At 39.2% G+C, this 15,012-nt stretch overlaps 1 protein-coding gene across 2 annotated transcripts in view; it reads left to right on the top strand.

Moving 5' to 3' along the window:
• The window catches only part of LOC140793721 (uncharacterized), a 30,346-nt gene that overhangs the window by 10,934 nt on the left and 4,400 nt on the right, over positions 1 to 15,012 (top strand). The window contains exons 3-4 of one of the 2 annotated variants that reach the window (XM_073145401.1): positions 10,116 to 11,045; positions 11,901 to 12,114. In XM_073145401.1, the coding sequence (XP_073001502.1) occupies positions 10,116 to 11,045; positions 11,901 to 12,114 (1,144 nt within the window). Of the gene's footprint in view, positions 1 to 10,115; positions 11,046 to 11,900; positions 12,159 to 15,012 lie in introns of both variants that reach the window. The other variant, XM_073145396.1, reaches the window with a different exon arrangement.

Below are 15,012 nucleotides of genomic sequence, written 5' to 3'. Positions count from 1 at the left end.
TAGTTCCATCATTTATTTCTGTGATCTGTTTTTCTTTATTCATTACTCCCTAAGTTCTTATGTTACAAAGGTTCTCTGTTCTTACATTTTAATCATATTATTTTTATTGTAATAATTTGCAATCAGACAAATGATTGTACTTGGAACAAGATATCGTCTACTGTCCTGTCCAAAGAAGAAATTCAAGATCTCTTTTGAGTTATGAGAAATGGAGATTAAAGAGATGAAAATTTGAGATCTCAGCAGAGAAAATTCAGAATAAAATTTTTCATTAATTAGTAGAATGTGAATAAAAAGTTTTGGATAAGATCATACGTGACTTCTTATTCTCTTCAGGTCCATGTCTTTCTTTCGTTTTTCTTTGTCCTCTTTCTTGTCAGTCAATGATTTCTTATATAAAGTGTTAAGACTACATGCTCAAGTCAATTATTTGTTGAATAAATCAATAAATTATGTTTAGACATAATTTTTCTTTTCTCTTGCTTGTGAGGTGTGTGATAGGTTTTTGCCATTTACAATCCTATGATGGATCTTTGGCACTAGAGTGAGCCTGTTAAATTATGTTTCCTGACCCTTTGTTTCCTTTTTCTTTACTTCTTCCTATTCCACTTAATGTTTTCTCATAAAATTCAGCAACCATTAATTACTTATTTTTCTTAATTTCTAATATTAGAAGTTAGAACCCTAGATAAATATTTACATTCCTAACCCTAAAGATTAGCAATTTTTGTGTTTCATTTCTATGTGAGTTTCTCAAGTCTCAACTTGTTGATATTTGATGGGTTTTTGTACTAAAAGATAGGCTACAGAATAATTCCTTCAAGATCTGAATTTATTATTGGAATCAGTCCATGCAACCGTGGAAAAATATTCGTCAAATATTCTCCTGTAATTAGAAAATTACGAAACTAAGTGGATTAGATCCGTAACTCCCTGATCTATAATTTTCGTATTTACACCCTTCACAGATTCGATTGCAACTAGGACGAAAACACAAAAGAACGTGAGTGATGGTGATGGTGACGGGTGAAATAAATGTTACGATTATGGAGGATTATGGAGATGAAGGTGGATAGTGGATATGGTAAGGGATATAGACGAAGGGGAAGAAGTGGTCGAAATCCCAAAGAAGAGAGGAATCGACAGTCGAGGGAGATTAGAAGTTAGGAGAGACCTTGTCAATGATAGAGGTAGAAGGATGGTGAAGAAGGAGGAAGGAGATTATGGTAGATAGATGATAGAGAGGCAAGAAATCAATATTCCGATAGCATAATGAATTTGATTGCCATCCACATATTTATAGATGCTAGCCAACAAGTCCTAATAACAATAAGTAACCCTAATTCTAGAGGATTCCCGCCGATCGCATTCGAACGCACAAATGGCGTACTCTGTATGTGCGAACGCGATGCAAGCGTTTGAACGCGGCGTTCGAACTCTCCCGACCGCGTTCGAACGTGCATTACGCGTTCTCTACATTTGCGAACCTGATGCAGGCGTTCGCAAGGGCGTTCGAACGCGACCCCTCCTGCGTTCGAACGCGATCCCTCCTGTGTTGGAATACGATCCCTCCTGCGTTCGAACGCGACCTACAGGAATTTTATTTTAATAAAAATATACAACTAATGCAGTAAGAAAAGATCCTAACTAAATGTATCAGTTCACCACGCTTCCCCCACCTTGCCCTCAAGGTGAAAAGTCGGGGAAACGCTCCAAAATGTCAGTCTCTAACTCCCATGTCGCTTCATCGGATGACTTGCCAAGCCACTCGACTACAAGCTCCATCTCTAATCGGGTACCATGTCGACGTTGGCACTTGATCACCAATGCGCTCCCTTAGTAATGAAACATGAAAGACAGAATGCACTCTCGACCCCTCCGACAGCTCCAAATGATATGCAACTAGATCGATACACTCTAACACTCGAAACAGACCAAAGTAGCGATGTGCTAACTTTTGGTTACGCATCGGACGCAAAGTCACCAGTTGATACGACTGTGCCCTCACAAACACCCAACTGCCGATGTCAAACTCCTATTCCCGATGGCTGCGATTATAAACTTGCTTCATGCGGTTTTGAGCAAGTTTAAGATGGGCACGCAACCTCCTCAATGTGGCGTTTCTATCTATTAAAGCTAAGTCCACCTCCGTCCGATCTGCAGATGCCACTGGATTATAGGCACGTAATGTCGGAGCCGTGCGTTCATACACCGCCTCAAATGGAGTCATGTCGATGCTGCTATGGTAGGCGGTGTTGTAAGACCACTTCGCCCACGGTAAGAACTCCAACCATCATCTCAACATATCTCCAACAAAGCACCTAAAGTACTGCTTAATGCCTCGATTGACCACCGCAGTTTGGCCGTCCGTCTGTGGATGGTAGGCTTAACTGAAGTTCAATTGAGTCCCTTGCAATATGAAAAACTCAGTCCAAAAGTAGCTCATAAATACACAATCACGATCCGAGACAATCGTGCATTGCATGCCATGTAACTGATCAACATCTCATAAAAATTTCAGCTATTGACTTGGCTGAAAATGGATGTGACAATGCCGAAAAATGTGCATATTTGCTCAATCTGTCAACTACCACAAAAATAACAGAATAACCACGTACCAGCAGAAGACCTTTTATGAAATTCATAGAAATATCTTCCCAAACACGGTCCGATATAGGTAAAGGTTGAAGTAATCCGGTCGATTTCAATATGGTTGCTTTGGCCCTTTGCCGACTTCGCAAGCATGGACAAAACTTCTCACATCTCGTCTCAATCCTGGCCATGTGCAACTCTGAGACACCCTCATGATCAACCTCTAGAGTTTGGTAGAAGTGCTCCAACAATTTCTACCGCAATCTATCATTTGCAGGCACCGAATGTATCCTGCGGTCCAATAGCAAACCGCTTCGATTCTCCAACTTTGAATAGCGCTCCGGATCATCCAACACCTCCTGCAATAATCTCAAAACATTTGGGTCAGATGTACATACATACCTAAGCTCGTTAAGGAAAGAAAAGGTAGGAGAAAAATAGGCTGCAAGCTCGGTGGTATCGGGTCAGCGTGATAGTGCATCCACCGCTCTATTTTCAGTTCTCTTGTATTGTATTTCATAATCATACCCTAACAATTTTGTGACCTATCTTTGTTGTGTCGGAGTATATGCACTGTTCCATAAAGTATAGAAGACTCCTTTGATCAATTCGGATGATGGATTGCCTACCGATCAAATAATGCCTCCACTTTGTCACCGCATGCAAAATTGCCAACATCTCTTTTTTGTAAGTCGATAGTTGTTGAGATTTTTGTAATAGAGCCTTACTAAGAATGGCAATGGGACGTCCTCCTTGCATAGTACAGCTCCTATGCTAATTTTCGACGCATCACATTCCACAACGAACTCTTTGGTGAAGTCCGGTAGAGCTAGAATGGGCATCGTTGTAATTGCTGTTTTCAGTTTTTCAAAGGCTGTAGTGGCTTCATCCGTTCATCTAAAAGAGTCTTTCAACAAAGAAGTGAGAGGAGCAACGATCTTGTCATACCCGGCGATGAAACGGCGATAATATCCGGTCAGACCCAAAAATCCTCGCAATCCAAGTGGTCATGTATGTAACTTTTTGAGGATCCGTGGATACACCTAACACTGAGATAATATGGCCTAAATACTCCACTTGTAGTACTCCCCATAGGCACTTGGATTTCTTGATCTTCAATTGGTTTTGCTTCAATAAATTCAGTACATCCTCTAATTGCCTCAAGTGCTCCAATTCGGTCCTGCTATACACCAAAATGTCGTCAAAGAATACCAAGACATACCTTCGCAATAGAGGCCGAAAAATATCATTCATGAGGCCTTGAAAGGTAGCTGGAGCATTGGTGAGACCAAAAGGCATTACCCGAAACTCGTAATACCCGTCCGGAGTTCGAAATGCAGTTTTGTGCACATCGCCGGTTGAACTCTAATTTGATGATACTCGGCACTCAAGTCAAGCTTGCTGAATATAGTCACCCTTGCAAGCTCGTCCAACAACTCCTCTATGACCGGAATGGGATAACGGTTCTTGGCGGTAATAGCGTTTAGTGCCCAATAATCAATACAAAAATGCCATGTCCCGTACTTCTTTTGCACCAATAGCATAGGCGATGACTATGAACTATGACTTGGTTGAATGAGGCCTTGTTCTAACATCTCGGCTACCATCTTAGAAATAACTTCTTTTTGCACATGTGGATACCGATATGACCTCACATTCGCCAGTGCAGCCCCGGGCACAATTTCTATGCCGTGGTCCACCGTTTTCCTTGGTGGCAACTCCTGTGGCTCCCCAAACAGTCTAGAAAAGTTATTTAATAAATTAAACAATTCAATTGTAGTACCTGAACTCATTTGAGGCTCATCTCCTTCTGGTCCTAATTGAAGAAGATAGGCCAAATCATACGCATAAGGCAGCCCTACCATCGGCTACATTGCAGGAATCAGCGAAGATCGAACGCCATTAAGCCGCACATCTTTATTTCCTTGTTTAAATTTTATCTACATGCTCCGGAAATAAAAAATGACGGGTCCCAAGCTTTGTAACCGCTGAGTGCCAAGGAAATGCCCGCTTCTCGCAGCGCCAATTGATACAAGTCCACAATGATGTCGTGTCTTTGCACTCGTATACCGACCCGGCGACACAAGCTCTCCGCTTTAAGCTTTGTGCTGTCTCCAATAGCAACATCAAACCCCGTGGTCGGTTCAACATCCAAATCCAATCTCCTCACTAACCTCTCGTCTAGAAAGTTGTGTACTCCTGGAATCGATAAGGATGTGCACACAATGCTTTCTAATGAGTCCGTCCACCCATAACGTCCTCGGCGTGGAAGTGCCCGAATATGCATGCATCGATATTTTAGCTTGGATATCTTCCTCCGCATCCTCCTCAACGACCTCCTTATGGACCTCCTCTGGACACTCTCCATCATCAACAATCTCATTATCCTCCTCGAGACCGTCGATGAGCATCATACTCCCGATCGGTTTGGAACATCGATGACCGGGGTTGAAACGTTCATTGCTTCGAAAGAAAATGCCCTTCGCTCTTCGCTCCTCCACCTGGGCAGGTGTGAGGGTTTGAACCGTCTTGTGCCTCCTCTAACATCAGAGGAAGGTCTCAAAGGTGGTCGTGGTTTAGTACTAGCAGTCACTGTCTTTGAACCCGCAGAATTCTCAGCCGGCGTTCTAGCCGCAAACCGCCTATCTCAGTTGCCCGAATTTGTTTTTGTTGCCATCTTGAGAGCCTTATGTTTTTGCTCCATCCTCACGGCTTTCTCAAAGACCTCTTCAAGAGTGGTAGGAGAAAGAGCACGGACATCCACGTGTATCTCATCTCGTAGCCCTGAAATAAATGTGCTCATCAATGTCGGTTCGGGCCAAGGTGGCTCACAACGACTTCTAACTCTTTCAAATTCTGCTTGTTACTCCAATACGGTCGTCTTATGAACTATCTTGTTTAATGTGGCAGTAAAATCTTTATATGCCGCTATCCCAAATCTGCGTGTAATCTTACTACAAAAGTTAGCCCAACAGGTAAATCTTCCACCACGAATAATCGATCTATACCAATGCAATGCCGTTCCTTGGAGGTGAAAGCTTGCCATCTGGACTTTTGTGTCCTCCGTTGTGCCTTGACAATTAAAGTATTGTTCGACTTGAAACACCTAATCTGTTGGACCACCGTCTTAGAATTTAGGAAAGTCCAAGCGTGCGGTTCTCTCCCGAATAGCATTGTCGGGTTCGCGAAAGATCCTTGGTTTAGGTTTGAGCCTTTGTGTATGTTGATCACCTTTTCTAAATCCTCGAGCATGTCCATCACTATCTCCAAAGGGATCAACCTCATCCTCAAAGTGCCAATCCTCATCATAGATGAAGAGCACCGGTGCCGCATGCCTCTCGAGTTCCACCACCGTCAGTCTTGGGTTTTATATCGGAGGTGGGGGATGATGTGTAAGCATAAGTAAGAGGGGATCATTGACACTAACATGTCGCATCTGAACCTGTGGGGTATCGAATCGGTGTGGTTCCACCGCTGGTCCTTCTTAAGGTATCGATCTTCGTCGAGGAGATGACGAAGCTGATCGGTTCATGACATATTCTTTTAGATCATTGTGATCCTTTTGTATTGCATCAACTCTATGCAGCAATGTTTGGAACATGCCCTTAAGTTTATCCACTAAGCCCATATTCACACCCATGGACGTTGGTTGACTCGGTCCGACCGTGGTCGCTCCAAATGAATCGGCCTCACGGTTAGGGTTATCGTGGATCGAGTCTTCCCTTGTCGGTGTGCTCTCCATTGGTCTCTTTATTTCAACCATTAATGGAGGCCTGAGGTTCGCATGGCTCTGATACCAAATTGATGGATTCTTGTACCAAAAGATAGGCTACGAAACTATTCCTTCAAGATCTGAATTTATTATTGGAATCAGTCCACGCAACTGTGGAAAAATATTCGTCAAATTTTCTCCTATAGTCAAAAAATTATGAAACCAAGTGGATTAGATCCGTAACTCCCTGATTTACAATTTTCGTATTTACACCCTTCGCAAATTCGAACTGCAACGGGGACGAAAACACGAAAGAACGCAAGTGATGGTGGTGGTGACTGGTGGAGTGGATATTAGGGTTATGGAGGATTATGGAGATGAAGGTTGATGGTGGATATGGTAAGGGATATAGACAAAGGGAAAGAAGTGGGCGAGATCCCAAAGAAGAAGGAGAAATCGACAATCGAGAGAGATTAGAAGTTAGGAGAGACCTTGTCATCGGTAGAGGTGGAAGGATGGTGAAGAGGGAGGAGGGAGATTAGGGTAGATAGATGATAGAGGCAATAAATTAATATTCTAATAGCATAATGAATTTGATTGTCATCCACATATTTATAGATGCTAGTCAACAAGTCCTAATAACAATAAGTAATTCTAATTCTAGAGAATTCCCGCCGATCGCGTTCCAATGCACCAAAAGTGTACTCTGTATGTGCGAACGCGACTCCTCTTGCGTTTGAACGCGACCTACAGGAATTTTATTTTAATAAAAATAAATAACTAATGCAGTAAAAAAAAATTCTAACTAAATGTATCAATATTATATAATTATTTGGAGTGAAATTGGTTGCCCAATAAATATAGTTCCAACAAACTATTTCTTTTCTTTCGTATCTACTCTTTTTACGAAGATTCAACTTCTATGACTGTCCTATGCCTTGCACCCGTCTTACTTCTAAATAGATATTAACATCTATCTTTCTCTTTTCCTTCATCGCCACTGAGACACTTTTTCTTCAACAGAAATGATCATTGCGTAATTTTACAACTTGAATTGCGAGTCTATTATAATTATTTTTGGGCATGTACTGGTCCACTTTTGTTGGATTAAATTATTTTACAAATTATCAAAGAAAAAGGAGATTTTTCTAGTCAAAAAGCTGATTTAGTTCTTATTAAAGGGAATTTGAGCAAATAATGGTTCACGTGTAAGGGAAAAAAAACTAGAAACATATTATGATATTCCTTGCTTTTCATAAGAGACTATGAGAGCATTGCATTTGTAAGAACCAGAAGAAAAAAAAATGATGATCAGGGGTTGAGAGAGGAGGGTGCACGTGCTCTCCATGTGCAACCCCTCCCCTCTCCCTCTCCGGCACGCGACAAAGCCAGCGGAAGATCTCGCCGAATCCAATTCAGATTCGGGATCTTTAATCTATAAATTAAAAACCCTAATCTCTCTCTCTCTGCTTAACCACCTCAATCTTTTCTCTCTCTTCTTCCTCCCCTCTTTTGCCTTCTTTTTCCTCACTGACAGAGTCACGCCATGGAATCAGCCTGCCGGAGAGCCACCGGAGACCACCACGTGACTCCTTGGTAAGCCCTCTCCCACCCCTCAAAATTAATTTCAGTTTATTAAGGTAAAATAAAAATACCTAAATTTGGGGGTTCTTCGGCTTCGCCGGCAAATTAGGTCGGCCGGCGGCTTTGGGTCGCTGCCGCTCCATCTGGAAGCATCTTGCCGTTGGCCTCGTGCCGTGGGCGTTCACCGTTGGAGCCCTCATGGCTCCGGTCGCCGTCCTCGCGAGGTGGAGGAGAACCAATCACTTGATTGGTTTGTATTTTCTTACATTAGTCGCTGCAGTAGCCGCCGGCGTCTTCCTCTTTCTCTTTTTCTCTCTCTTTTCCTTTCTCTTTTTCTCTCTCTCTCTCTTCGGCTTGGAGAAGACAGACTCGAGCAACCCGAGTCTGGCCTTCTTCTATCAAGTGATTGGATTCGGGTCGGGTTGGATCCGAATCCAAGGAACCCGACCCGATTCCATTAGTTAATTGGATTGGGCCTTGGGCCTAATCCATTTAAGTGTGGGTTGGTTGGGTTGCGGGCCAATTGCAGCCCATCCCAACTGATTTGGGCTTATTTTGGCCCAAATTATTAATTTTTTTAGTTAAATTATAGGAATTTTTTTTATATATATTTTTAATTAAAAATATTATTGTTATTATTAAAGGTGGTAATTTTTAGCACGTGAGCTAGGGATTTGAGATTCAGCTGTCTTGCTTAGACTCAGGTGAGTGGGTTCACTCACATATTTATTTTGTTATTATTTTCATCCGTACGTGCAAATTTAATTGTTATATTTTTCTGTGTGCATTTAATCATCATACTTAGTGCATCACCATACTTTATGCAAATATTGAAAAAAAAAACGAGACTAGCATTGGTATGACTTTGAGAATAGTCCTGGTATAAATCGCTTGCGATTTTTCATGGTAACTCAAGTCTATCTGGAAGTCCAGGGGAAAGTTTTAAGTCAGATCACTGCGGTGACTTTGTTAGGTGACTCTGGCAGAGTTAGGGAACAGTCTTATGATGAATGAGAAATTTCTAGGTGACTCTAACTTCTTTCAAAGGTTAGTGAAAAAGACAGAATGTGTTGATCACATAGTGATACTATCTGATGACCCTAACCGGATCAGCTATGAAGAAAAGTCCCGAGCGTCATCTCGAGGTGACTTCTAGTTGACGTGGATCCACAGGGTTTAGACCCATTGAGATATTTGACAGTATAAATATTGAAAAGATGTTTATATGTTGAAACTGTGCAAGATTACAAGTTGTGACTCTCTCTATTGTTATCATTGTTATTATTTGAAGAGTATGCCTATTGCATATTGTTATGGATATTGTTGCTTTTAGTTTAATTTTATTCAGCATTATTATGATTAAAAATTTATTTGGTTTTCAAGTAGATTCTACTCACTGAGCTATAGTTGTTGTCTCATAGATTCTATTTTTATATTTATTTATCTATCTCAGGTAATAGTCAGCGGGGCGACTGAGCGAGATGTACCCGGACTCCACCTCCACTTAGAATTCACCTATTTACTTTTCCGCTCTTTTGGATTTTATGCTTTAGATTAGAAGATTTTATTTATTTCGTTAGAGACTCAAAAACAATAACATTGTTTTATCTTTATTGCAATTAGTCTTAAATTTTAATAAAGCAGATATTTATTTTATTTATTTAATTGCCATTGTACTCGTAGAAAGTTATTATTAAGGCTTCGTGTATCTCAAGCATATTGAGATGCATGGCCGGTCATAATTCCTATTTTGGATCGTGACAGCATTGGTTTGTATTTTCATAGGAATTTTTCAGTATTCCATTATTAGTTTTGATTGGTTTAATAGAATTGATATTGAGGGTTCTCTCTTACTACTCTGTTATGTACCTTACTTGATAGTATTTCATTTCAATCAAAAAGGTAGCAAAGGATATTTTTGTAATTAGCCTTAAATGTTTTATTACCTTTTGATTATATGATTTTATCTTGAGATCGTCTTCTCTTAGTCGGTGGAAATATATGAAGTAACTGTTTGAAAATATGCAATGATGTGATCTTACCTTTCAACAATTATTTATCAATTATTATTTTCTTACATTAGTTTATCTGACTGACCTATTGAATTTTTCTTCATCCTTAAGATTCTTTTGGTACATTATCTACCTTTGATGGTTAAATTTAGCACTCTGTCATGTTTACATTTGTCTAGTCCGAGTTAAATAACTGTAAAATAGCTCTATTTCAGACACATTGTGGAAATGCCATCAGTGGACTGGCAAGAGGTGGCTGACAATTGGTTTGGCAATTGCTGCTGCTCATTTGGAGGTATAAGTGAGAAACTGGTATCTCGATATATTAACAATTACAATTGTTCACAGGGAACATGTCTTCTAGATGTTGCTTCAATTACTGTCTGTAAGGATGATCTTGAGGGGTATACATTTCACGAAACCTCAGATGAATATGTACAGCAGAAAACAGTTGATAATGTAGGTTTATTTAAAGAAGGCAACTATAGAAGTCTTCATGAAGACATCCCTGATCTCAGTACTACACAACCTTATGCTGCTGGCAAGGTGGAGAGCATGAATTTGAGTCCTCAAATAGAAACCTTTGTTCATCAAATGGATTCTACTTTGTCTTTCCCATTGCTTTCGTCAACTGATTGTTTCAGCAATTTTGTTGAAGAAAACAAAGAGAATGGAAATCTAGCACAATCTAATTTGGCAGAGACACGAGATGTTACTGCTGCAGATTTCCTGAAACTTAACTTGGATTGTTGTCCTGAGAATATGGAAAGAACTTTTCAACAGTCTGCAGATGAGTTATCCTCGGTGAATCCATGCCATTGTTGTAATCATACAAAAATTTCTGAGAAAACTGTTCATGATTTCTCAGTCACACCAATGGAGAATCAGAAGATCATAGATAGTATGTTGTCCCAAAGAAGTTGCAAATGGCCATATAATACTTATCTTGGTGGTGGTTTTCTTTTTAAGTCCTCCAACCTTTCGAGTGATGTAGAATGGGTTGAATTTTTATGTAAGAACTGCTCATCACCTCTTGGATCATATCCTTCTAAAAGCACAAAAGGACCAGTAGATGGAGGGGTACGGCTATTTAAATGCTATATTTCTACTTGCGCTCCTGTTGGTGGACTTCATGATGTGTTGAGGTTAGATGCTGCTAATGATGTATAACTCCTAGTTTTGAATTACATGCAAGTGCACTCATGCATATGGTCTCATGAACACAATTTCTAGCATTTCATGAATATGAGTACATTAAAAGCATCAGATTCTTTTTGTAGAAGTTCTATATCCTTCTAAAGGAGAATATTTAACCATTTCATAATGTTTTGATCGAAATTATAATTGGATTATTCATCTGATGTTATTAACTCATCAATTGTTCTAAAAACTTAAGGTTAGAGAATTGGTAAGTTTTTATATTCTAATACTTGCTCTTACTTTTGAGCTTCTGACAGTTTGATAGGCCTGGGAAGTGGGCTTAACTTAAATAGTGGAGGTTTTATATTTTAAATAACAAATAGGCCTGTTTGGGTATTTCTTGCTCAAATAACATATTAACTTACTAAACACTCTAAGAACCTAAGCTATTAGAGATTGGTGGTTTTTATATTTTACATTCTAACATATGCATATGTAGCAATTTCATGCATATAATACTATAATAAATTTTAACATATATGTGCGTCAAGTTATTGAGTCTACTGAAAACATTTGGTATGTTAGAAGCAATTCTTTGAACAAGGAAGCACCACTATGACTCTATTAGGAATGTTTAGAGACAACTGTTGCAGCCTTTTCATTTTTCCTTTTCTAGAGCCACTTTAGGAAAGTAGTATATGATTGGGTAAGACATAAAGGTTCTCATCCAAGTGGTCTCTGAATACCAATTTCAGTGGTTTTACCTTATTCCTTAACAAGATATGCATCATATACGGAATGCTGAAAATCATGTTTGAGCAGTAAAATGATAATGAGCTGTATTGCTCTTCTTTGGGCAGGAAACATTCTGCGCAAAAAATATTTGTGAATTTGCTGGTTGAATGTGCAGAAGATGAAATTTCTTTCCGCACAATTGTCAAGGATTTAAAAAGCAAAACTTCAATGCTGCAGCTAGTCCTTCTAAGTATGAAGGCATGGTGTTCTACTGGCTACTGCTTTGAAAATGATTCTATTGGACCACATTGTACCCCAGACCTGCGACCTGTTGCAAAGGTATTGTTTTCAGACTGTAGTACTGCCTCAGAAGCTGATTCAAGGTATGCTATTATATCATATATTAGTTCTGTTTCACATTTTCTAGTTCAATATATAATTAAAAAGTTAAGAAAATGGAAAGCTGCACTTGTTTTATGTGCAAAAGAGATCAATGATGTGCAGTTGTAGTTACTAATTAAAAACCATTTTGCATAATAGTTATGTGAGGAAATATTAGATAAGCTATTTCTATATAAATTAAAAAAATTTCCATGGTTTTCAGTTTCGGCTGATCCTGAGGGGGATCGGCCGAAACGGATCGGGTCGATCCCGATCCCAAGCTGGTTTGGCCGAAACCCAATCCGTTTCGGTTCATCCAATCCCGACCGAAACGGGTGGGAATGGGTCGAATCCGACTTGGGGGACATCAATAATTGATGTCCCCCCCCCCCCTCGCCCGCCCGCCACCTCTCTCTCTTTTCTTTTTTTTCTTTCTTTCTCATGGGTCTCTTTTTCACCGGCGACTGAGTAGATCTCCGGTGATCTCGACCTCCGACGAAGATTCAATGACCTCGATCTCTGGCGACCTTGGGTGAGTTTTTTTTTTCAATTTTTAATTTTTTTTTTCATTGTGCAGTAGCTGCACCTGCAGCAGGTGCTGCTGCTGCTTATGCAGTTATGTTGCTCAGCACCTGCAGCAGTTGCAACAGGTGCTGTTGCTGTTGTTTATGCTGCTCAGCACCTGCAGCAGCACTATTGGGCCTGATGTTCCGCCTCATAAATTTTAAATTATTTTATATTTTATTTTGATTTTTGTTTATATTTTTTAGTTGCAGAGTTAAAATATCAATGGCTCTAAAGGAGAAGTCATATGATACCGACATTAGGTGGCAACATTGCAACTGGTGTGGAAAGGAAATGAGTAGTGGTGTCAGCCGTTTGAAAGAACATTTAGCTAGAAGATAAGGAAATGTAGCAGCATGCACTCAAGTGTTCTTAAAAGTTAGAAACCAGATGTTGGCTCATTTAATTAGCAAAAATAAGGATAAACAATCTACATAACAAAGAGAGTCAATGGTTCGTGAAGAATTGATGCATAATTCTGTACACATTAATGATGATAGCAGTGAGCAAAGTGAGGAGGATGAAGAGGAGAGCCAGATGAGGAGGGCAATGAAAGAGAGTAGAAATATGTATAGAGAAGAGGAAGAGATGAGAAGAAACACTGGTGGTAATTTTTAGAGATTTAGATCAGTAAATATATGAGGAGAGAGAACACGAGGGCAGCAGTTCTATCCATAGGACTCTTGGTATTACAGCAGAGTCTGAAAATATTAGACCAATGGATACATATCTTCAGAAAAAATGGGTTGTATACAGACTTCTATCAAGACAACTCTCAAAAGAATTAAAAGTGCAAATAAACACATTGGTAGGGTTATCTCTAAATTTTTCTTCTACAACTATATTCCTTTCAATGTAGCTAATAGTCCTTACTATCACACTATAGTGGATGCTATACAATCAATAAGACTTGGTGTTTTACCTCCTAGTTCAAATGATATTGCTACTAAATATCTTGACTCAGAGGTAGATGAACTTTATACTTACATTGAGACATTTAAACGGTATTGGGATGAATTTGGTTGTACACTAATATGTGATAGGTGGAGTACACAAAACAGAAGAAATATAATTAATTACTTAATATACTTTGGCATGGGGATAATATTTTTGAAGTCTGCGGATACTATTGCTCATTTTAAAAATACAGATTATATTTGTCAATTGATGGATGAGGTGGTACAAAAAATCGGTGAAAAAAGAGTAATTCAAATGGTTACTGATAATGGGGCAAATTATAAAGTTGCTGAAAATTTACTGATGATAAAAGGACTTCATTTATATTGGACGCCATGTGCTGCACATTATATTAATCTAATGTTAGAGGATATTGCAAAAGAGCCCGAAATTTACATATTCATATATGAAGGTCAGAGGTTAACAAATTTTAGATATAACCATGGTTGGGTTTTTAATTTATTCAGACAGATGACTGGTGGTAGGGAGATCATCGGACCCAGCGTCACTAGATTTGCTACTCACTTTTTAGCCTTAGAGAGCATCATGCGCTACAAGGATGATATTATGTGAATGCCTACATCATAGGAGTGTGGTATATAAAAATTAAGAATATGAAACCTAAAGATAAATCTTTAGATTAAACTTTGAAAAATATGGCTCTTGAAAATGCATTTTGGGATAATATTATAATTGCCACCGCAGTATTTGAGCCTCTTGTTAAAGTATTAAGACTTCTAGACAGTGATGATAAGTCTGAGATGGGTTTTTTATGAGGCAATGGACATAGCAAAAGAATCAATAAAATAAATGTAAGCCAAAGTTATAGAAAAGTGGTGGAAGATGATTGATTTTAGATTAAACAAACAACTATATAGAGATATACACGCTGCTGGTAGGTATGCTTTTAAGTTTGAAGTTTTAATTTATTAATTTATTTTTATTTATGAATATTTAAAAACTTGAATGCTTACAAATTTTAAATTTCTATAGAATATTTTCTTAATCCAAGATTTTAATTATCTAAAAATGCCAATAATGATAGTGAAATCTTGTTGGGGGTTAGGAAGGTAATCAGCAAGCTTGATGTTACGGATCAGATCTGGAATGATCCGTCCGTAGGATGATTATAAAAATTTAGGTGGAGGTAGCCTCGTGAGATAAGGTTCTAATAGCTCTTGTTTCACCTAAATCGGAGGTCAGGTTGAAAAGATAAAATAAAATAGTGGAAATAGGTCAGGGAGGGCAGAACGGTAATTTTCGTCATTGTGGCAGTCGTCAGAGGGTGGTGGACGACCGTGTAGTAGGGTGGCTGCTGGAGGTAGGAGGTGGCTA

This window comes from Typha latifolia, chromosome 1, assembly GCF_019914945.1.
Source record: "Typha latifolia isolate L0001 chromosome 1, TyphaL0001v2, whole genome shotgun sequence".
Lineage (NCBI taxonomy): Eukaryota > Viridiplantae > Streptophyta > Magnoliopsida > Poales > Typhaceae > Typha > Typha latifolia.
This window is presented reverse-complemented; position numbering and strand designations above follow the sequence as displayed.